A 24,677-nucleotide genomic window follows, 5' to 3' on the forward strand; every position below is an offset into this window, starting at 1 on the left:
CTCCAGGCCCTCTCTGAAATCAGGACCTGGGTAAGACAGTACTCATTAAAGTTAGGCCCCTGATGGTTACATAGTAATTAGATTGCATTGCTGACAGGTGTACTGCATGGATTATTTGTTGAATTTTGAGACAGCACAGCATATGATAAAACAAGTAATTACTCACTGGACTTTCTTAGACAATGGCACAAAATCAATTGCAAAATTATTCAAAGTAGCAAGAGCACCATTAGTTTGATGCACGTCGTCTTCATCTTGCAAAAATATCAGCTGATCTCACTATCGGACAGAGGAGGGCCACGTGCAAGAAAAATATATAGTCCCTTTGAAGCCCAAGAGCTCATCATAATGCACAATTACAGCTGCTTTGGAGGTGGTCATGGGCCCCTTAGGCTGTACCAATGATATGTCCGCCCTTGTTTGATGTGATTTTTCCAGCAGGAGCCACTAAAAAGAATCACGGTGCTGTGCTGTTCAGCTCCGCAACTGTTTACATCAGGCCGCTGCCAGAGAGTTGAAAAAGTAGTCGGTTGGGGTGCCGATCTGATGTAGATGACTTATCATATCATGGTGTTGATACACTCATTTAGGTTTGATATTTTATCAGACACCGACATGGCTCAGAGGCATCATCCCCCACTGTTTCTGCTCCTATAGTGAGCTAACTGTATATGGATACAAAAAAATCCCAGAGTTCAATGAGAACTTTATCTATATACAGTTAGTTGGGACAGCAGCCCTCGCCGGTAAGTACACCAGTAAGTGGTTAGTAAAAGAAATTCAGATATCCATGCTTCCAAACTGAAGAGCAAAAATTGACCGGCACTATAAATTTGTTAAACTTCTCAATACTCGCATCAACAAAACTCAACGAAAAAAGAAAATTAATTTGAGTTCCTGCATCGAAAACCACTTGAATTTAGAAGGTTATTCCCATCGTGTGTAGACAGCTCTGCATTCACAACCCTAAGAAGGGATCCCATTCTCAAGATGCAGTTCCCCGCAGGAGGTGGGATTTTCAGCTATTAGATATACAGTACGTTAGGGATTTACGAAATATCCTGTGGATCCAGTCTAAATGTCTGAGACAGGAATACCAGTTTAAGGAACAGACTTTAGGATTCAAAAAATGTTCTTCTGTTGAGCTTTTAAAGCAGGTGTAACATAATACTCTATGGCAATACAGACTGGTTGAGAAAGGTTACTGAGGGGATGTGCCAGATACGCTTGTTAAACCTTAAAGGGGTTGGTCCAAGATCAACACTTAACACCTATCAATACGATAGTTTTTAATTGACTGATGACTTGGGGTCCAACCATAGGAACTCCCTCATATAAGATTGGGGTCCTGTTGTGCACGGGCGCTTCACACATGCTCTCTGAGACTACAAGCAGCATGTATGCTCAATTCCAATTCTCTTCAAAATGGAGACTAGAAATCTCCATTTTTCTCACTGATGGAAATCTCAGCAATCAGACAGATATGACGTACTCTGTGGATAAGTATTGGATAAAGCCATGTACATTTTGTACCATATTTGATAGTCCATAATTTGTTTAGTGATAACAGTTAAACATCTGCAGTGTTAAACTGGGATTCATTCAATCCACTGGAGAAAAGTACAGGACCTAACCTCCATGGATAACTTGTTTGGCCTGTCCAATTCTGCACCCATAAATGAGACTGACGGCAGTGATTCTTTTTCCCTGTTGTCAAAAATCAATTTTTGTCTTTTTATGGTGTATTGCTCTCTTACAAAAGTCAGATGTGATGTGTTTTGTTTTTTTTTTTATATTCACACATAACATAATGCTAAAATCCAAAATTACCAGTCACGTACTACTGAACAGTCAGACTCAAAAGGTGGGTCGGCACTCAGTAAATGTAGGTGGTGGAGAGATTCAAATGTGGATTGCAATAAGGTCCCGACACTCACCTTCTAATGATTCAGGCTTTTAATTATATCATATAGAGTCATATAAAGGACGGTTCAGCCTATCTCAGGCTTTAATCAGCAATGGTTGATCATCATTCTTGATGAAAGCCTAGGATAGGCTGATATGATTTTTACATGACTCTATATGATTCATTAGAACGAGAGTGTATCTGTGTAAATATGTGCGCTATGTCAGTAGACTGCTTTGGTGGGTACTTTTATGCATCCACTATACTAAACTTTTGCAAAAGAGCCATTGAGAATAAAGCCTTATAGGGGTATTGCCATCTCCAATATCCTATCCCAATATGTATCAGGTATAATAATAATATTAGCAAATATCTCCAATTAGAAATGTAGTATAAATCTCCTGATCCATTATGTTGCTTACCTCATGTTCAGGGCATTGCAGAACCTTGGGTATCCATGGTAACAACCATAAGCAACTAACTATGACTATATACATGGGGTCGTAACCATGAATACCTAAGGTCCTGCAATACCCTGAACATGGGGTAAGCGACATAGTGAATCAGGAGAACTATACTACATTTCTAATTGGAGATATTTGCTAATATAACACTATCTACATATTGGGATAGGATCTTGGAGATGGGAATAACCCTTTAAACATCCATGCCAGCTCCAAAATCATTGCCAAATCATTGCGTAATATTGAACGGCACTTAGTGATGTGGCAGGTCAGCATTATTTAGGTTCTTATTAGGCATAGTCTGGGATAAAAGGATTTATGGAAGTGAAATTAAAACTTTTTGCTATTTTTTTAAGAAATATCAGGAAGGACACCATTGCAGGGGTGATGCAGTTTGGGGTGAAGGGTTTACATGAGTAAAATACAACTCTTAAGAAAAGCTTTAAGACCTAGATATACATATATACATACGTACATTGGGATTTTTTAGGAAAGCAAAAATTTATCTAATTTCTCTAGTAATTTCATGGTCACCTACAAAAATGCAGCAATTTTGGGTTCTTACCCAATACAGGGTTCCATGTTGCTAGTAAACAAGTAAACTATATGTCTAGGAAGTATCTATGGTAAAAGCTTCTTCAACTCCTCCAAGTAGTGCTCATTAAATTATCAGCAGGTCGAGCATTAGATGGTACAAGAAAAGCCAAGATGAGTGGATATACATAACTGATGAAGCAGAAATAATAATAAAAAAAATCCGGGGAATATTAATAAAAGGGGAAACAAATGTGGCTACATGAAAAGATTTTTTTTCCTTTTTAATATTCTAACAATAAAAAGTCATCAATGCAAATAAATGAAGAAAAAAAAAAATTAAATAAAAATGACAAATCTGATCTACACGGTCTGGTAGTTCAATTTCAATGCTATAAGCGTTAAAACCTATTTTCTCGAGTGAAATACTAAACATACAGCACATAATCTGAGCTGTAGAAAAAGTACAAAATTGCTAAAAAATACCTTACAAAAATAAATTGCGTCCTTGAATGTGGTGAAGCATCTTACAAATAAATGTTCGGATTCTTAACTCTAAGTGCTTCTAAAGGTAACTGGGCTATGGTACAGTTCAATGATAGCAGCATTGTTTTCTATCCTTACTAGTTTCCGGCCATAGCAAAAAAGGCAATGGCTATAGATGAATTTTCATAGAATTACATACATTTTCTTTTGGTGTATTGAGGTACCTGCTAGAGCTATTATATAAGACAAACCTACACAGCCCACAAAGCACAAACATATCAAAACAAACCCTACATGACATTTCAATGTTCCGGTCAATTATGACATTGCTGTGTACGATAACGCGTTTCGGCTGCTAGGCTCTTATACTGTTGACTTTGCTATTCTAATAAATCAATTCTTCAAAACTCTACTTTTATTTACATAGCTCAGATTTGTGTCGCTGCAAGAAATAATTTGACTGAAATCATTTGATCGTTTTGAAATATAGTAATATAGGGAAAAAAGTAGCAACATAAAAGTGTAAATCTGACAATCATGTAGCTGAATGCACATAAGTCCACTTGCAGTAGTCTCTACACATACCACTCCCTTCTGGATATGACAGAACCATCCACATGGGAAACCAAGTCATCTTCGTTATCGAAGTTCTGATTGTACCGTGAAACTACCGGCATGTTTTTTTCTGTATAGTTATTGACTGGTCTATCAAAGTGCCCTTGATATCGGTTATAGCTGACAATATGGTTCCAATCCGAGTTTTCATCGTCATGGAGATATTCATTATAAATATGATCATTACTTTTAATATCAACCTCCTTCTTTGGGTTGTCAGGAAATGGATCTAGATCTTCCGGTTGAAGAACATCAATCTGGGACTCTTTCTGCATATCCGAAGGAGGAATGTAGCTCTTTGTAAAATAATCACCGCGGAACGTCTGTTTTCTTCTGTGGTATATAATGCCAATGAGTACAATTAAAAGAATCAAAAAGAGACAACCACCAACTACGCTGCCAATAATTGTGCCAAAATTTCCATCCTGTAAAGTTGCCATTGTTGAAGCTGGAATATGAAACTTTCTGGAGTTCGTTGTTAACTCTGCATCGTAGACTGAATGGGTCTGTGGAGCTGTAGGAGGTGCAGTAGTAAGAGGAGGATCTAATGGAAGCAGATGTGGACAAAAGGGAAGACAACATCAATATGTGCTAGTAACTAAGTTTGATAATGACAAAGAACATGGGTGTTGCAGTCATACAAAACCTAGTAGTCTGAAGCAACACATCAGATTTAATCTGAAATCAATGCAAACCACTGCGTATACTTGGCAGTAGCTTGTAGTTCAGAAACCTTCAATTTGTTTTAAGCACAGATATTTCATGAGTACTTTTATTGGTGATACAATGTGGAATCTCAGTGTAAAAGTCTATCAAATAAGATCTAAGGGGTAACGTTTCTCCTTGTGGAGAGTTAAATGCCTGTGCAAGGAGGCTTATAAGCCATGCATTACTTCTCTGAGAAGTTGAATATGCAAATTATCACTTTAATGAGGAAGAGGAATAGAACTTAATGCCACCTATAGAAGTAGATATTCTAAAACTTCCAATAGGTGGCGCTATAGTTCAACTCCTATTGCTCTCTGAAGAGGCTATTTTCATATAAAATAAGAGTCATGCTTTTCTGACATTTTATACTACACCCAAAAATTCATAGTATAATCACCGGGTTACTGCCAACCATATTGCTTCTGTGTAAAGCAAGGAAATGGGCAACCTTCTGACTGATGCAAAAAATTAAAAATGATGGGACATTTGGCTACTGTCAGAAGTCCATCCATTACCTTTCTACACAGAATGAAACACTTCTTGTGTGGTAATTCTGCAATTTTACTGTGCCCTAGCCTAGCCTAGCTCTCATATACTTAATATGTAGTTTGGCCCGTCATTCGTTCAACAGAAAGGTCACTCGCTTCTGAACAGGAGAGCTCACTCTGACAAGCACTCTTATGTTCTCTATGATAGAGTTACAGCCAGACATCTCTGGCAGTGGCTTATTTCTTAGGGTGTTTTCACAGTGCATTTTGTCCCCCGTTAGTTGGTACTGTCGAGGCCTATGTCTGAACACCCCGCATAGGCCCTGACAGTACGAATTAACGGGGTAAAAAAATGCCATTGACTATAATTGTGCAGACGGATTCACCTGGTGCTCGCTCGTGCACAATTTTCAGGCTTCATAGACTGTGACTGGGTATCCCCTCCATTAGGCACATATGCCCGAAAATGGTCCATGACAGAGTACATGATGATCCGTCTGGACCATTATAGTCCATGGCCTCAAATGTGCATAGGTCTGAATCCCATTTTTCAGGGGGTGGGGGATTGAGATTCAGATGTAGGCTAGGACTGAACTACAGAATGGGAGACAAAAAAGTTCTAAGAGAACAAAAGGTTAGGCACCCAGAAATTGGACATGCTGGATCCTTCTGTCCCACGACATCACCAGTCAAGAAACAGTGGAGAGGCCCTTATACACTTTAGACTGTTGACCAAACCTGTTGATATGGACAGGTTTGGCTGACATTAGTCTAATGTACATGAGGAGCCTTTAATGCAGAAAACCTCTTTCGACCAACTATGCAGGCTGATTGATGAGATTTAAAATCAACTTTTAACAAAATTAGAAAAACTGGACCCCACTGTGCCTCCCTTTTAGTGTCCAATATTGCAACTCCATCCTATTCAAGTAAATGGGGTAAACATACGCCCCTTCTCAATCACTAAATTTCCCCCAAGTGAAATAATATCTATCCTCGCCTTCAGTGACGTTCCAATGATGTTAGCACTGGCTCTCTTGGGGCTTGCACGACATTGTTATGTGATGCGATCTCTGCGGCCAATCAGCAGCCTCTTTCACGGTCCCGTCCTTTGGACGTAATTGTCATCCGGAGGAAGTCAGAGCTGTGGCTACTCTCTCAATTCCTCTGGATGTCGGATTTATTTGAAAGATGCGACAGTAAAGTGGCTGCAGAGATCACGAGACATAACAATGAGATGCAGGCCTGGAAATGCAGTGGCACAGACACCAGAGGTGAGTATAGCTTTTAATATCTTACTTGGGGGAAGCATTGATTGAGAAGAGGGTGTGCTAGTAGTGGACAACCCCCTTAAGCTTTGCCATGCAGTGTTATATCTGAGGACATTTAACTAGACCAAAGCATAAAAACTCTCTCACAAACATCGGTGAGATTTTTTTTTAATTTTTGAAAGCAAGCACAAAAGACAATTTTTTCTAAGGGAAACTAAAATATGATGCAAATTTGTGATGTAAGTATATAAACTCACAAGTACGGACAGATACCGCATTGGAAGACAGTATATATTTTAAGGACATTTAACACTGTATTTTGTCACCAGTGTTGAATCTTTCCTTGCTATGCTGCTATATTTAGTAGGCTTTCCTGCTGGTGCTGAACTGAAACACTGACCTCTATCTCCAGCCTTTTGCAAATTATGTTTAGAGCTTGCAGATCATTTCCATAATCTATTTCTAACATAATTCAATATAACAGGATAGGAATGGTGTGAATCATACAAATCAAATTGTATCTCTTCCTATAAAAGAATAAAGGCATGCTGAAGATACAATAAAGTGTGATGAAATAATCACCTTTTGAACAGAATGCTTCTAAGTAATCTTATCACAGGGGTTTATTTAAGTTATGCCTGTTAATACTGAAATGTTTTTCCCCATCTGATATAGCCTAAAAACATAAAAAATGTGTATTTAAAAAGAGAAAAACTACAAGATGACCTGACAAAACTCCTTAGATGTCTGTTGTAGTGAAATCTTGCATTATTATTCCTATTAATATTACTATTCCTTTTTGTGAAGGTTTGGATTTAGCAAACTGATAGCTTATGGTTAGTGATGGGTGAACCTGGACTGTAAAATTTGGGATCCGTGCCGGATACCTAGTATCTGTGCACCAACCCCGGATACGGATTTCTCTGGGAACTCCTTTTAATTATCCAGATACGGCCACCAGGGTAATTAAAAAAAATAAAGGAAAAAAGAAAGAAAATAGGGAATAAAGCACAAGTGTTAAACTTAGAGGCCCTGTGCCCATGCTGTGTAGTTTTGACGTGTATTTTCAGAAATCTGCAGCAAAATCTGCATGTCCATTGTGAATCCAGCAAAGTCTATGAGAATTCAGAAGTGCTGTGCCCACGTTGGTTATTTTTCCCTTGAGTATTTGGTGGAGATTTGGTGCAGAAAAAAAAGAAATCTACACCAAATACACAAGGGAAAAATACTCAACGTCGGCACAGCACTTCTGAATTCTCATAGACTTTGCTGGCTTCACAATGGACATGCAGATTTTGCTGCAGATTTCTGAAAATCTGCGTCAAAATCCGAGTCAAAATATGCAGCGTGGGCACTGGGCCAGAGTCTCCTGCACAGCTGTAACACTACTTCGGTGTCGCTTATTACCGTCATACATATTAACTGCTTCCCCCAAACACTGGCAGTCCCGGTGTCTCTGACTGGTTGCAGTCAGACCGTGCCCTCACCCTGTGTGAAAGCGTATCTGATTGCTTGGAATCATACCCACTGTCTGCGTATCTACCGTGGTGGAGAAATAAAAAAATTGGAGTAGGGTCCCCCACTTTATGATTTCCAGGAGTACATAGTACAGGCTGTAGTCCCCAGTCATGCGCTTATCTTGGCTGTGTATCAAAATAAGAGGGACCCCATGTTGCTTTTTTTAAAAATTATTTAAATAATTTAAAACATCAACATGCAGTCCACCAAATTTTGATACACAGCCATGATAAAGCTGACAGCTGGAGGCTGCTATTCTCAGGCTGTGGAGACCCGTGCAGATATGTTCTATGGTCGCACACTGTGACTTCAGTATGTAGCAGAGCCAGAATCATCTTGGCTCTTCGTGTGGATTACGTCGGAACTGGGTGTTTAGGTTAATAAATTGAAGAAAGAGGGTGTTATTTCTTGTATTTTATTTCAAATAAAGGATTTTTTCACTGTTTGTATTTGTTTCTTTTCACTCACAAATTAGTAAAAGGGGCTTTCATAGACACCATGGCAGTTTTGAGCTGCCATTAACCCCTTCAGCCCCGGGGCACTTTCCATTTTTGCGTTTTTGTTTTTTGCTCCCCTTCTTCCGAGAGCCGTAACTTTTTTATTTTTCCGTCAATCTTGCCATATGAGGGCTTGTTTTTTGCGGGACAAGTTGTACTTTTAAATGAAACCATAAGTTTTACCATATGGTGTACTGGACAACAGCAAAAAAAATTCAAATGCGGAAAAATTGCAAAAAAAGTGATGGCACACTAGTTTTTGGGATGTTTTATTCACGGTGTTCACTATATGGTGAAACTGATGTGTGGGTATGATGCCTGAAGTCGGTGCGAGTTTGTAGACACCAAACATGTATAGGTTTACTTGTATCTAAGGGGTTAAAAAAATTCACAAGTTTGTCCAATAAAAGTGGCGCACGTTTTGCGCCATTTTCCGAAACACGTAGCGTTCTTATTTTTCGGGATCTATGGCTCAGTGATGCCTTATTTTTTGCGTCTCGAGCTGACGTTTATAATGGTACCATTTTTGCGCAGATGCTACGTTTTGATCGCCTGTTATTGCATTTTGCGTAAAACTTGCGGCGACCAAAAAACGTAATTTTGGCGTTTGGAATTTTTTTGCCACTACGCCGTTTACCAATCAGATTAATAGATTTTATATTTTGATAGATCGGGCATTTCTGAACGCGGCGATACCAAATGTGTATATTTATTTATTTTTTAACCCTTTAATTTTCAATGGGGGAAAGGGGGGTGATTTGAACTTTTAGGTTTTTTTTATTTTTTTAATTTTTTTTTTTTTTTATTTTACTAGTCCCCCTAGGGGGCTATAGCGATCAGCAATCCGATCGCTATTATCTATCTGCTGATCACAGCTATAAACAGCAGATTCAGTCACTTTGTTTTTCCCTCTGCTCTCGGCCGAGGGAAAACGAAAGTGAAACATCATAGCTGCAGGCGTCATCACATGACCCTGTGCTACGATGGCAACCACCGATAGTCACGTGATAACGCACGTGACTTCCGGTGGGGGCGGCGGTAAGTAATAAACATGGCCACGCGCATTTAGATCTTGCTGCCAGACTTTGGCAGCAAGATTTAAGGGGTTAATGGCCACGGTTGGAAGCGATTCCACCCACGGCTAGCAGGCACACATGTCAGCTGTTGAAAACAGCTGATATGTGTGCCGACCACCGCCGCCTGCCCGCGGCAGGGGGCGGGGCTTAACGGGACACGCTCCATGACGGATATATCCGTCCATGGTCGTGAAGGGGTTAATCCCTTATATTATCCCAATTGCCACCACACCAAGGCAATCGGGATGAGCCAGGTAAAGTGCCGGGATTGTCACATGTAATGCATGCGACAATTCTGGTCAGCTGCAGGCTGCTATTTTTAGGCTGATGGGGACCAAATAACCATGGGTCTTCCCAGCCTGAAATTATCAAAATTGAGGGCGGATCGCACGAAATGTTTTTTTAAAATTATTTAAAAAAAAAAAAAGCAGCATGGGGTCCCTCCTGTTTTGATACACAGATAAGATAAGCCCACGGCTGGGGGCTGCAGTCTGTACCCATATGCGTCATCTGTGCTGGGTATCATAATATATTGGGACCCTACGCCAATTTTATTAATTTTTACACCACTATAGATACGCAGACATCATGTATGATTCCAAGCACTCAGACACTTTCAAACAGGGAAGGGGCGCGGTCTGACTGCAACCAAATCAGAGACACCAGGACTGTTGGTGGTCGGGGAAAGCAGTGATTATATATGAGGGTTAATGAGCATCCCCAGAAGTATTGTTATAACCACGCGGGGGCCTCCATAAGTATAACACTCCTGCTCTAATCCCCCTAGCCCTTTCTACCACCATTTTAAAGCACATTATTTGGGTCCCCATAGACTTATATGGGGATAAGCATCAGTGCAGATATTCAGGATTAGTTCTGGTATTGAAACAGGCTTTTCGTTAAAAAAAAAAAAAATCTGGTTGCTGATTCTAAATATCTGCAGGTTCGGCCATTACTACTTATGATGACTAAAAGTAGAGAGTAGTGGATAATGCAAAATGTTAATTCTCCTGTTTGTGCATTTCTTTCCTTGGAAATTGAATTGGCGTAGAAGTTATTCTCTCCAAATGTAATGTCTCTTATAATGATCTGGTCTCTACTCAGACACCAGAGCATGATAAATGTAACATATAAATAAAACATAAAAGTCCTTATACTCACCTCAGCGCTCATCTCTCCGACCCCTCAACTCCTCACCACCATCAATCTGGTCACATATCTCAGAGTGGCCCGAAGTATGTATAGAGCACACTAGGGCCTAGCAAACCCTGAAGCCTCGGGCTAGCAACTGAGGCTTTGGAATTTCAGTGCAGCCAACGGGAATCCGAAGATGCAACTAGGAACGGGCAGGCTGCAATGATGAGAGGTGGTTTAAAAGATTTTTTTTTACATTTTTATTGCCTTTTATGATTCTGCGCAAAAGCAAATTATAAAAAATAGAGTAGAACTCAATTCTAATTGAAAGTAGTTGATAATTTATTATAGACTATAAACTGTATAATTATTTTATCTGAATCTTTGAAATGCACAAAAATTTGCAACACGATCCCCAACGTGTTTTATTGTTTAAAACAGCTTCATCAGAGTACGGTGTTCTATATTGTGCACAAAGCTATCATAAAACCCTTTTGCACTTCTCAGCCATGCTAATCATTTAAAAGTCTATTTATGCATGAAAGTGTGTTCATGTATTGTATCTTTTTAGCAATGCTGTTGGCTAGTTCTGTGCATTAAAACCACTTAGAAGGCAGCTTTTTTGGTTAATATTTTGCAGCCATTATCATTATCAAACATGATTAGTATAGTTAAACAGTTAAGATAATGTAGAAAAGATTAGGATAAGTAAGGACCATTAGTAATGACATTAAAATTAAACAGTGTAAGGCTATGTTCCCACAATCAGTAACTGTTGGGTTTGTGACACTGCAGAACTCCCCTAGTTTACCACATTTCTAATATACCATAGTTGGACAGATCTGAAATTGTGATCTTAAGAAGAAGATTGATATGTATATACAGCCTTAGTAAAGTATTACGGCATTTCTATAAAGTTTTATATCCAAGTTCTAGATTTATAGACATATCGAATATCTATAGATATCTTTACCTATACAATACGTGGAATGTGCAGGAACAAAAACAATGTTTCTAGAAGATCCCACAGATGCTTGAAATCTGAGTCAGAACAAGTCAATACCTTGAGCTCTGTCGTGTTCCTCAAATCAAAATGTTTGCAGTGTGGCATAGTAACCTTGCCTTAAAGGGAACCAAACATCAGGATTTTCTTATATAATGTAAAGCCAGTGCTATACTGGCACTATCAGGCTGATAATCTACATACCATTAGTGGTCAGCTTGGATGTTTAGACTTTCAAATCCAAGAACGTGAAGTTTAAAAATTTGTCAGCTTTTTGATTGACAGTTTCACCAGAGCAGATAATAGCCAGGCGGGTATTCATCTGGATTCCTGCCCCCTCCCCCCCTCCCGCCGCCTGTTCCTCCCTCTCTCTGGATCTATGCTAATTTTTCTATTCAGAAAGATGGCATCGGAGTTGGCGCCTGCGCATAGCACTTATCTCCGACGCCACCTTTCTGAAACCCGCGTTACCCCCTGCTGTTCTATTCTTCCGACTGAGAGGGCGGCGCATGCCGACTGTCTCTTGTCTATTGCAAGGAAAAAATTATTACTGAGTATTACAGATGTATGTGCATAAAGAACTTACTGTATATGTATACAACTCTACTAAGAAGTTGTATTCTTTGCTCCATCTTCGTTACTAATAGCTAAGAAGATAAAATAATATAAGGACAAACTGAATCTCCCATATTTATTTTTCCTCAAAGGTATCCTGTCACAATAAAAATGCTGCCAATCCACCATGTTATAGAGCAGGGAGAGCTGAACAGATTGATATATAGTTTTGTGAGAAAAGATTCAGGATAACCTCGTCTGCTCTTTCTGGGATTTTCAGTCCAGTGGGTGGGGCTATCAGTGACTGACAGCCACCTCTGCATACACACTTATACAATGACAGCTGTCAGTCACTGATAACCCCACCCACTGGACCGAAAATCCCAGAGAAAGCAGAGGATTAAATGATGAAAACACAGGTTATACTGAAGCTTTAGTCACAAACTATATATCAATGCACTCTGCTTCTCCTGTTCTCTAACATGGGGTCTACAGATTGGGCTGCTTTAATTTGTGTGTGAAGACAAAAATTAACCACCTCAAACCATAAGGAAAAGACATAGGAGCCGATTCAAATAGTTTTCACCAGAATTCTGACTAAAACTGTTCAGTTTAAAAAAACTCATACTGGCACAAAACCTTTGCGACTTTTAACTTTTTTTGTACACCATTTCTGGCCAGCTCAGTCAACCCTATGAAAAGTGGATGGAGCTTAGACAAGCATGGCTGACAAATTCCTCATTATTTACACACAGAAAAGTGGTGACCGCTATGACAAACGTACAGCAGTATCATACTATAACAGGTTTCTTGTAGTAGTGGAGGGCAGGTGAAAGATGTGCAAAGTAAATCCTCGAAGAATTGGGGCAATGCGTCCCTCAATGAATTTTGCACATCTGCACCACCAAGTAAATTGTTACATCTTTTTAATGTTATTGATGAAGGGAACTTTATTGTGCATCTAACTTCATCGAGACTGGTGTGTAAAACATGAATCGGAGCCAATAAAATGAAAACTGTAACTTCCACAAAGCTACTGCAGCTTACTGACTGATAAAAAACGCTCTCATTTTGCCATCCATGTACAAGATGTTACTTAATAGCTACTATAAATGAAAATATGAAAATAGTCTAAAACAAAATAAGTAAAATTGTGCTTCCGGTCTTCCAGCATGAAAGTGACTAATAGATCTGCATATTCCAGTGCTTCCTCCCGAATGCTATTAAGTTACACAGTAATTTAAGGACATGAGGGATCGCCTTACAAGGCTGCCATGAATATCGTGCTAAATAATGTAGACTTTAGGAGACTTTGACACATTCAGTAATATTCATGTGTCATAGCGCACTAAATTTATTCTTAAAATTAAACACCCTTAACTAGATTTTTCAAAGTATTAAGATGTATTGAAGACGCCTCCCGTGAACTTATTTCTGCCTAAGGCTGAGCATATGTGTATATAGCGTAGTGTCAGTGTGTTACTATACTTACCCCCTGCCGTCTTCTCCCGCACCTCAGTGATGTCACATGGAGCTCGGCATGACCCAGAAGTGACTTTTACAATGTAAGTCTATGGAACGTCAGAATGAGGCTCCATAGACTTACACTGTAAAAGACTCCGGCTCACACAGAGCATAATACCATCCTCAGGGTCTGAATTTCTGTCACATGACTTATAATAGGACCAGAACGGCACTGGTGCTAGAGAAGATAGAAATAGGTGGGTATAGTAGCACTCTGACAGTACACTACATACACAGATTTAGATAAAATAAAAAAAGGTCATGGGAGGCTTCATGAAGGTATTTCATCTTGTACTCTTTTCCTGTCAGGGACATTTCCGAACACGTCTGACATCTCTTTTACCGCTGGTAAGAAGCTATAAAGAGATTTTGGGTTCCATATACCAACTAGAAACTAGCAGTTGTGAACGATTTCATATTATAATAGCGGATGTAGTGAGTAAAGTCTGCATGACTGAATAGACAACCTCTTTCCACTGTCTTCCTCGCTGCTCCTGAAATCTTGCTCATGCGCAGTAGAAGCTGCAGTCTCTATAGCACTATGGAATGACAAGAGTCCATATTTCTGCAGCACTTTTATCATGTAATAACAGTTTCTAACACCATGTATTCAAAAACCATGTTCACAAGGTACAGTCTGCATATGTGCACAATAATTCTACAGTATAAAAGATTTTCCCAGACTTTAACAACGTGCTGGCTGTGAATCACAGTGCTGCAGGAGAGAATAAGGAGATGAAGCTGGGCAGCACGGTGGTTCAGTGGTTAGCACTGGAGCCGTGCAGGACTTGTGTCCTGGATATGTTCTTTTCTTGTGTAAATAGGTCTCCCCCGGGTTCTCCGGTTTCCTCCCACACTCCAAAGACATACTGATAGGGAATTAAATTATGAGCCCCAATGGGCACATAGATGATGTTGTGGAATTGAGTAAAATAAATAAGCTGTATATTGATGATGTACAAGCCTTTGAAACCATCCCCTTAAAGCAGTATTCCCAAGAGGCTTACACCCCTAGCAGTGTTTTCGATCATCATAGTATTTGCTATTCTTAACTACTCACTGTGGCAGAGATGCTGTTCTTTAGAGCTGCTTCTCCTTTCTGAGATGCCAGTGGTGGCACCCTTGAAAATGTTCCATAATATTAAGTATTTCTCCCAGAAAAGTATTGCAATTACTCGTTTTGTTATACACGTTTATTTCATTTATGGGTATTGTAAGAACACAAAAAAAAACCCAAAACATAAAAAAAGGTAAAATTGTTGGTAAACAACTTTGTATCACGCATGTGGTGCTTGTTCAAACTCACTCATGACAAGTAGCAGATGTGGGCAATATGAAAATCACACCTGAACCAGATAAAAAGGGGAGAAGTTGATTCTATCTTTGCATTGTGTGTCTGTGCTACATTAAGCATGAAAAACAGAAAAAGGAGAAGAAAACGGTCTTAGGATTTGAGAACCAAAATGGTTGAAAAATATTAACAATCTCAAGGTTACAAATCGACCTCCAGAGATCTTGATGTTCCTTTGTCCACGGTGCGCAACATAAATCAAGAACTTTACAACCCAATGCACTGTAGCTAATCTCCCTGGACATGGACAGCAGAGAAAAATTGAAGAAAGGTGCAATACAAGATAGTCCGGATGGTGGCTAAGTAGTCCCACTTAAGTTGCAAAGAAATGCAAGCTGTCCTGCAAGCTCTGGGTGCATCATTGTCAGTGCGAACTATCCAACAGCATTCGAATGAAATGAAACGCTATAGCAGGAGACTCAGGAGGACCCCACTGCTGACACACAGACATAAAAAAGCTAGACTGTAGTTTGCAAAAATATAAGTAAGTCAAAATCCTTCCAAGAAAGCGTCTTGTGTACAGATGAGACCAAAATAGAGCTTTTTGGTTAAGCACATCATTCTACTCTTTACCAAAAACGGAATGAGGCCTACAAAGAAAAGAACACTGTACCTAGAGTAAGATATGGTGGAGGTTAAAAGATGTTTTGCAGTTGTTTTGCGGCATCTGGCACTGAATGTCTTGACCCTACAAGGCATCATTAAATCTGAAGATTACCAAGGGATTTTAAGTTGCAGTGTAGTGCCCAGTGTCAGAAAGCTGGGTTAACGTCCTAGGTCATGTGTCTTCCAGAAAGACAATGACCCCAAACACACTTCAAGAAGAACCCAGAAATGGATGGAGATAAAATGCTGGAGAGTTCTTAAGGGGCAGCAATGAGTCCAGATCTAAATCCCACTGAACACCTGTGGAGAGATCTTAAAATTGCTGTTGGGAGAAGGCACCCTACAAATACGAACTCCAGTTTAGAGGTGTAAGTAGCTTGTTGATGGTTATAGGAAGCGATTGATTACAGTTATTTATTCCAAAGGGTGTGCAACCAAATATTAAATTGAAGGTTGCAACAATTTTGTACAGCCCATTTTGAGAGTTTTGGGTGAAACTAGGTCCAATTTGCCTTTTTCCCCCCCCCTCAGTTTTTTTTGTGTTCTTCCAATGGAAATAAACATGTGAATAACAAAAGATGTGTAATAGCAATAATTTTCTGGAAAAAAGACTTCACTTTCTGGGACAACTTCAAGGTTGCCAACACTTTTGGCCATGACTGTATACATACTATACATACACATACAGTCAAATGAAAAATTTTGGGCACCCCTATTAATGTTAACCTTTTTTCTTTATAACAATTTGGGTTTTTGCAGCAGCTATTTCAGTTTCAGATATCTAATAACTCATGGACTCAGTAATATTTCTGGATTGAAATGAGGTTTATTGTACTAACAGAAAATGTGCAATCCGCATTTAAACAAAATTTGACCGGTGCAAAAGTATAGGCACCTCAACATAAAAGTGACATTAATATTTTGTAGATCCTCCTTTTGCAAAAATAACAGCCTCTAGTCGCTTCCTGTAGCTTTTAATGAGTTCCTGGATCCTGGATGAAGGTATATTTGACCATTCCTGTTTACAAAACAATTCCAGTTCAGTTAAGTTTGATGGTCGCCGAGCATGGACAGCACGCTTCAAATCATCCCACAGATGTTCAATGATATTCAGGTCTGGGGACTGGGATGGCCATTCCAGAACATTGTAATTGTTCCTCTGCATGAATGCCTGAGTAGATTTGGAGCGGTGTTTTGGATCATTGTCTTGCTGAAATATCCATCCCCTGCGTAACTTCAACTTCGTCACTGATTCTTGCACATTATTGTCAAGAATCTGCTGATACTGAGTTGAATCCATGCGACCCTCAACTTTAACAAGATTCCGGGTGCCGGCATTGGCCACACAGCCCCAAAGCATGATGGAACCTCCACCAAATTTTACTGTGGGTAGCAAGTGCTTTTCTTGGAATGCCGTGTTTTTTGTCTCCATGCATAACGCCTTTTTGTATGACCAAACAACTCAATCTTTGTTTCATCAGTCCACAGGACCTTCTTCCAAAATGTAACTGGCTTGTCCAAATGTACTTTTGCATACCTCAGGCGACTCTGTTTGTGGCGTGCTTGCAGAAACTGCTTCTTTCGCATCACTCTCCCATACAGCTTCTCCTTATGCAACGTGCGCTGTATTGTTGACCAATGCACATTGACACCATCTGCAGCAGCTAATGCTACAGGTCTTTGGAGGTGGTCTGTGGATTGTCCTTGACTATTCGCACCATTCTTCTTCTCTGCCTTTCTGATATTTTTCTTGGCCTGCCACTTCTGGGCTTAACAAGAACTGTACCTGTGTTCTTCCATTTCCTTACTATGTTCCTCACAGTGGAAACTGACAGTTTAAATCTCTGAGACAACTTTTTGTATCCTTCAGATCATTTGAGAGTTGTTCTGAGGAGCCCATGATGCCACTCTTCATAGGAGATTCAAATAGAACTACTTGCAAGTGGCCACCTTAAATACCTTTTCTCATGATTGGATACACCTGCCTATGAAGTTCAAAGCTCAATGAGGTTACAAAACCAATTTAGTGTTTTAGTAAGTCAGTAAAAAGTAGTTAGGAGTGTTCAAATCAAGAAATTGATAAGGGTGCCCACACTTTTGCACCGGTCAAATTTTGTTTAAATGCGGATTGCACATTTTCTGTTAGTACAATAAACCTCATTTCAATCCAGAAATATTACTCAGTCCATCAGTTATTAGATATATGAAACTGAAATAGCTGTTGCAAAAACCCAAATTGTTATATAGAAAAAAGGTTAACATTAATAGGGGTGGCCAAACTTTTTCATATGACTGTATAGTGGGTACGGAAAGTATTCAGACCCCTTTAAATTTTTCACTCTTTGTTTCATTGCAGCCATCTGGGAAATTCAAAAAAGTTCATTTTTTTCTCATTACTGTACACTCTGCACCTCATTTTGCCAGAAAAAAAAAACAGAAATGTAGAAGTTTCTGCAAATTTATTAAACAAGACACACTGACATATCCCATGGTCATAAGTATTCAGACCCTTTTCTCAGACACTCATATTTAAGTCACATGCTGTCCATTTCCTTGTGAGCCTCCTCGAGATAGTTCTACTCCTTCATTGGACTCCTGCTGTGTTTAATTAAACTGACAGGACTTGATTTGGAAAGGCACAGACCTGTCTATATAAGACCTCCCAGCTCACAGTGCATGTCAGATCAAATGAGAATCATGAGGTCAAAGGAACTGCCCAAGGAGCTCAGAGACAGAATTGCCGCAAGACACAGATCTGGCCAAGGTTACAAAAACATTTCTGCAGTACTAAGGTTCCTAAGAGCACAGTGGCCTCCATAATCATTAAATGGAGGAAGGTTGAGACCACCAGAACTCTTCCTAGACCTGGCTGTCCTGCCAAACTGAGCAATCGTGGGAGAAGAGCCTTGGTGAGAGAGGTAGAGAAGAACCATCAGTGAAACATGGTGGTGGTAGCATCATGCTATGGGGGTGTTTTTCAGCTGCAAGGACAGGACAACCGGTTGCAATTGAAGGAAAGATGAATGCAGCCAAGTACAGAGATATCCTGGAAGAAAACCTATTCCAGAGTGCTCTGGACCTCAGACTTGGTCGAAGGTTCACCTTCCAATAAGACAATGACCCTAATCACACAGCTAAAATAACAAAGGAGTGGCCTCAGAACAACTCTGTGACCATTCTTGACTGGCTCAGCCAGAGCCCTGACCTAAACCCAATTGACCATCTCTGGAGAGACCTGAAAATGGCTGTACACCAACGTTCATCATCCAACCTGAAGAATGGCAGAGGATCCCCAAATCCAGGTGTGAAAAACTTGTTGCATCGTTCCCAAGAAGACTCATGGCTATAATAGCTCCAAAGGGAGCTTCTCCTCAATACTGAGCAAATGGTCTGAATACTTATGACCGTGTGATGTTTTTACCATGTTTCAGTTTTTCTTGTTTAATAAACTTGCAAATACTTCTACATTTCTGTTTTTTTTCTGTCAAGATGGGTTGCAGAGTGTACATTAATGAGAAAAAAAAATGAACTTTTTTGAATTTACCAAATGGCTGCAATGAAATAAAGAGTGAAAAATTTCAAGGGGGTCTAAATACTTTCTGTACCCACTGTATCTAACCATATACACACAGTCAAAATTGTTGGTACCCCTTGTTTAATGATAGAAAAACACACAATGGTCACAGAAATAACTTGAATCTGACAAAAGTAATAATAAATAAATCTTTGAAAATGAACAGATAAAAGTCAGACATTGCTTTTCTGCTTCAAAACAACTTTTAAAAAATAAAACTAATGAAATAAGTTAAGGGCACCATTTCTGTCCAAACCTAATATTTTGTTGCACAACCTTTTGAGGCAATCACTGCAATCAACGATTCCTGTAACTGTCAATGAGACTTCTGCACTTCTCGACAGGTATTTTGGATCACTCCTCAAGAGCAAACTGCTCCAGTTGTCTAGTGTTTGAAGGTTGCCTTTTCCAGATGGCATGTTTCAGCTCTTTCCAAAGACGCTCATTAGGACTTAGGTCAGGGCTCATAGAAAGCCACTTCAGAATAGTCCAATGTTTTCCTCTTCGCCATTCTTGGGTGTTTTTAGCTATGTATTTTGGGTCATTATACTGTAGCAAGACCCATGACCTGCGACTGAGACCAAGCTATCTGACACTAGGCAGCACTTTTCTCTCTAGAATCTTTTGATAGTCTTGAGATTTCATTGTACCCTGCACAGATTCAAGACACCCAGTTTCAGATGCTGCAAAGCAGCCCCAGAACATAACCGAGCCTCCTCCATGTTTCACAGTAGGTACAGTGTTCTTTTCTTGATATGCTTCATTTTCTAATCTGTCTATAGGATATTCTCCCAGACGCTTTGTGGCTTGTCAACATGTAGTTTGGCAAATTACAGTCTGGCTTTTTTATGTTTTTTCTTTCAACAATGGTGTCCTTTTTTGTCATCTCCCATGAAGTCTACTTTGGCTCAAATAATGACGGATGGTGCGATCTGACACTGATGTTTCTTGAGCTAGAAGTTCACCTTTAATCTCTTTAGAAGTTTTTCTGGGCTCTTATGTTACTATTTCTATTATCTGTCTCTTTGACTTGTTATCAATTTTCCTCCTGCAGCCACTCCCAGGGCGGTTGTCTACAGTTCCATGGATCTTAAATTTTTGAATAATATGTTCAACTGTGTTCACAGGAACATCATGCTGCTTGGAGATGGTCTTATAACCTTTACCTTTAACAGGCTTGAATATAAATGTTCTTTCTAATCTCCTGAGACACCTCTTTCCTTTGCTTCCTCTGGTCCATGTTGAGTGTGGTACCCACCAGGCCCACTAACTGATTACAAGACTGTAGACACCTGTGATGCTAATTAGTGAACACACCTTAACATGTCCCTTTTGTCACATTATTTTCAGAGGTACCATCATTTCTGTTTCATGAGTTTTATTTATTTATTTTTTTAATTCTGTGGAAGCATGGTTGAAAAGCAATGTCTGACTTTCATTTGTTCATTTTTATAGATTTTTTATTCACTATTACTTTTGTCAGGTTCAAATTATGTCTGTGACCATTGTGGGTTTTTCTTTCATTAAATGAGGGGAACCAACAATTTTGACAATGTGTGTATATATTCACCATTTAAATTTTGGGAGATGTTTGCACTTGTGTGCGACAATAAATCCTTATAAAAGCAAAACTTTTATTCTATAAATTTCTTCAGAAATATAATTCACACTGTATATTAGCAAATTAAATGCTATACTAGTTTCTGTGGCCTTACTCCCGTCAGGTTCCCTGTTACAATGCCACTACATCTTCAGCTTCCTCTTTACATCCTGGTAAATAGATGCAGCCCAACTAACCCACAAACCCTTCAGCACAGCACAGGTATAAAAATATAAAACAATGCATGTCACACCTATCTTTGTTTTCCAATCGTAGGTTTGTTTTTTTTAAATGGTTTTCTAAATGACTTCATGGTTAGCCTGGGAATGTTATCACCTTGAGCAACAGTGTCACAGGTTAAAATGACAACGCAAAGCTCTAACAAAGGAAAGATCCCCGACATGATCTGTGGCCCAATGTGGACTTCCATTTATGTGATGTAAATCTGTTGTTTGTCATGAAAAACGTTTCAACAACAGGATTCGACAACGACAGAAAGAAAAGTCAACACGGCAGATCAACTTTTCAACAATGCACACGGTCATCATCATCAGTCATTCTCATTCCTATCACAAAACAAATCGCCAATTTTGGTAGAAAATGTTTAGCCTGTGCGGCTATCCAAAATTTATAACGTACAGCTCATGCCATGAACTTTTGGCTATGTGCGCACGTTGCGTACTGGTCCTGCAGAAATTTCTGCAGCGATTTGAACAGCACACGTGCGCTTCAAATCGCTGCAGAAAGAGTCCGTAGTGAAAAAAAAAAAAAGCCGATTCCATGCGCTCTGACTGCAGCTCCTGCAATAGAAAGAGCAGGAGCTGCATGCAGAGTGCACGGAAGAAGTGACATGTCGCTTCTTAGAACGCGCGGTTCGGGCAGCAGCCGAAGCGCTGCGCTCTAAGACGCCACGTGCGCACGGCTCCTGCATAATCTTCATAGATTATGCTGGGGACGCAGGACACATGCAGTTACGCTGCAGTGCAGATCTCAGCGTAACTGCATGCAATTACGCAACGTGCGCACACAGCCTTTCTGCAATGGAAACAAAGGAGGGTAATGTGAACATTCAAACATGTAATCCTTCTTTCTACAGATTGTTGCCATTGAGGAACTCCTCACATACACACATTATGCAGAAACGACGTAAGGGTTTGTTCACACGTGACTCCTTTTGTTTGGATAGATATATATATATATATATATATATATATATATATATATATATATATATATATATTTATATTTTATATATATATATATATATATATATATATATATATATATATATATATATATATATATATATATATATATATATATATAATCTATCATCTCTACACACTACACACACACACACACACACACACAAGATGCGGAATTTTACTGTACCAGCAAAGTGAATGAGACTTCTGAAGTCCCATGCACGTGCTGCTTATTATTTCCTTGCAGATTTGAGGCCGTTTCATACCTGCAGTGTGTGAATTATCCCAGTGTTTTTGCACTATTTTTCACCTTTTCAAATGGGGAAAAAAATAAAAAAAAAAACGCAATAACTTATTTTACGCTGTGTTCTTCATGCCAAAAGACATTTTTGGTGCAGAAATTTCTGCTCCAAATACTTAAGATGTGCATATACCATTAGGCCTCATTCAGACGTCCATGATGTAACCATTCTTTTCACTGATACAGCATGTACCCGTTATAATCACAAGTTTGTTTCTTTGGCAGCACAGATGACAAAGGCCAATGCAAATCTATAGGTATGTGAAAATCACATACAGCACATGGACGTATAGGAGAAGCTTTGTCATTTATTTATTTATCCATATGTGAAAAACACTAATGGTAAAAACGGACATGCAGATGACACACTGATGCAAAACATTGTGGCACCATACGTACGTGTTTAAACATAGACGTGTGAATGAGGCCTCAATCTGAGCAGCTGCACTAAACAACAGAAGTTGTTACATAGCCTGATCACAAAAGGCAGACTGCTCCTCAGATGTGTATTGTGTCTGCATAGGCTGCCATTGTTCTCAGAAGCACAGGACAATGCAGTGTCGAGAACAAGGATCTTTAGTGCAGCACAAAAGGTCATTTCACCAGACGAACGAGCGTTTTGCTTTGTCGGGTGATAGTCAGTCTGTTTTAAGGGCTAAATATAACTTTGTACCGTGTTAGGGTACCTTCTCACTAAATGACGTACCAGCGATTCCGACCACGATATGACCTGGTCAGGATTGCTGGTGCGTCGCTACATGGTCGCTGGTGAGCTGTCAATCAGGCATATCTCACCAGCGACTCTGCGCTTGGTAACCAGGGTAAATATTGGGTAACTAAGCAAAGCGCTTTGCTTGGTTACCCGATATTTACCCTGGTTACCAGCGTACACCGCTTAGCGCTGGCTCCCTGCTCACATAGCTAGGGCACACATCGGGTTAGTAAGCAAAGCGCTTTGCTTAGTTACCCGATATTTACCCTGGTTACGTGTGCAGGGAGCCAGCACTAAGCGGTGTACGCTGGTAACCAGGGTAAATATCGGGTAACTAAGCAAAGCGCTTTGCTTGGTTACCCGATATTTACCCTGGTTACCAGCGTAGACCGCTTAGCGCTGGCTCCCTGCACACGTAGCCAGGGCACACATTGGGTTAGTAAGCAAAGCGCTTTGCTTAGTTACCTGATATTTACCCTGGTTACCAGCGTACGCTGCTTACACAGAGTCGGTGCTCGTTGGTCTCCCGCCGTCAAACACGCCGATGTGTGCTGCACAGTGGGAAACCAACGAGCAAAAAATGAACCAGAACAGTGTGTAAAGATCAGCGATTCCACAGCAGGGGCTAGGTCGCTGCTTAGTGTCACACACCGCGAGATCGCTGATGAGGTCACTGGTACGTCACAAAACCTGTGACTCCGCAGCGATCTCGCTATGTGAGAAGTACCCCTTAGCCAGTAGAGATAAAAAAATTGTTTAAAAGAACTGAGAGTTTTCAGTGGTTGATACATATTAATGGCTAACTGAAAAGATGGTAATAATAGCAAGCTTTCGAGACTACTCAGGTCTTTTTAGCAAGCGCAGTACTTGTAGTCCTGATGTGACCTGGGAATCTTTATCTTGTCCGTTGTCAATATAAATGGACAGGTCATTTTTTTCTGGTTGCAGGGGAAAGTTCAGGAGGAATGAATGTGTCACATGGATTTATGTCTTTTTACATCAATTAAGAAATGTGCTCCTCAGAGCATCTGGGGGCATCACAGCCCGGACCAGACCTCAATCAGAGCACAATAAAACTTTCACACTCCTTATTTATAAACTGCTGCAATAATTACTGCCACAACTGATTGTCCCCTTGCCTTGCTGACAGTTCTGCTTCACATAACTTGTCTTATTTACTGCTCCATTCTATGTCCTGTTGTGTATAAATATGTGACTCTTCAGATTTTGTGTTATATTGAGCCTGAAGAAGAGACCTGCGTAGTCTCGAAAGCTTGCTATTATTACCATCTTTTCAGTTAACCATTAAAAGGTATCAACCATTGAGGACTCTCAGTTCTTTTAAACAAATTTTTTTGTTTGAATGGCAAAATTATTGTGCATGAGATCGATTGTTCATGATAATCTAGCAGCCTCAATTGACCTTAAGTGCACCTGATTAAACTGCCGTGGTGAAAAATCTGCGTCTACTCTACTTTGCATTTAAAACAGCTTTTACTAAAGAAAAGTATAATCAGATGTGACAAACAGAAATGAGATTAAGACCATG

The 24,677-nt window shown here is 39.7% G+C and overlaps 1 protein-coding gene across 1 annotated transcript in view; it reads right to left on the reverse strand.

Moving 5' to 3' along the window:
• Positions 1 to 2,503: 2,503 nt before the first annotated feature.
• The window catches only part of NECTIN3 (nectin cell adhesion molecule 3), a 112,344-nt gene continuing 90,170 nt past the window's right edge, over positions 2,504 to 24,677 (reverse strand). Inside the window, exon 6 of the mRNA XM_075333825.1 lies at positions 2,504 to 4,549. Coding sequence (XP_075189940.1) covers positions 3,966 to 4,549 — 584 coding nt within the window. The 3' untranslated portion in view covers positions 2,504 to 3,965. The remainder of the gene's footprint in view (positions 4,550 to 24,677) is intronic.

This window comes from Anomaloglossus baeobatrachus, chromosome 2 (assembly GCF_048569485.1).
Source record: "Anomaloglossus baeobatrachus isolate aAnoBae1 chromosome 2, aAnoBae1.hap1, whole genome shotgun sequence".
NCBI classification, from domain to species: domain Eukaryota; kingdom Metazoa; phylum Chordata; class Amphibia; order Anura; family Aromobatidae; genus Anomaloglossus; species Anomaloglossus baeobatrachus.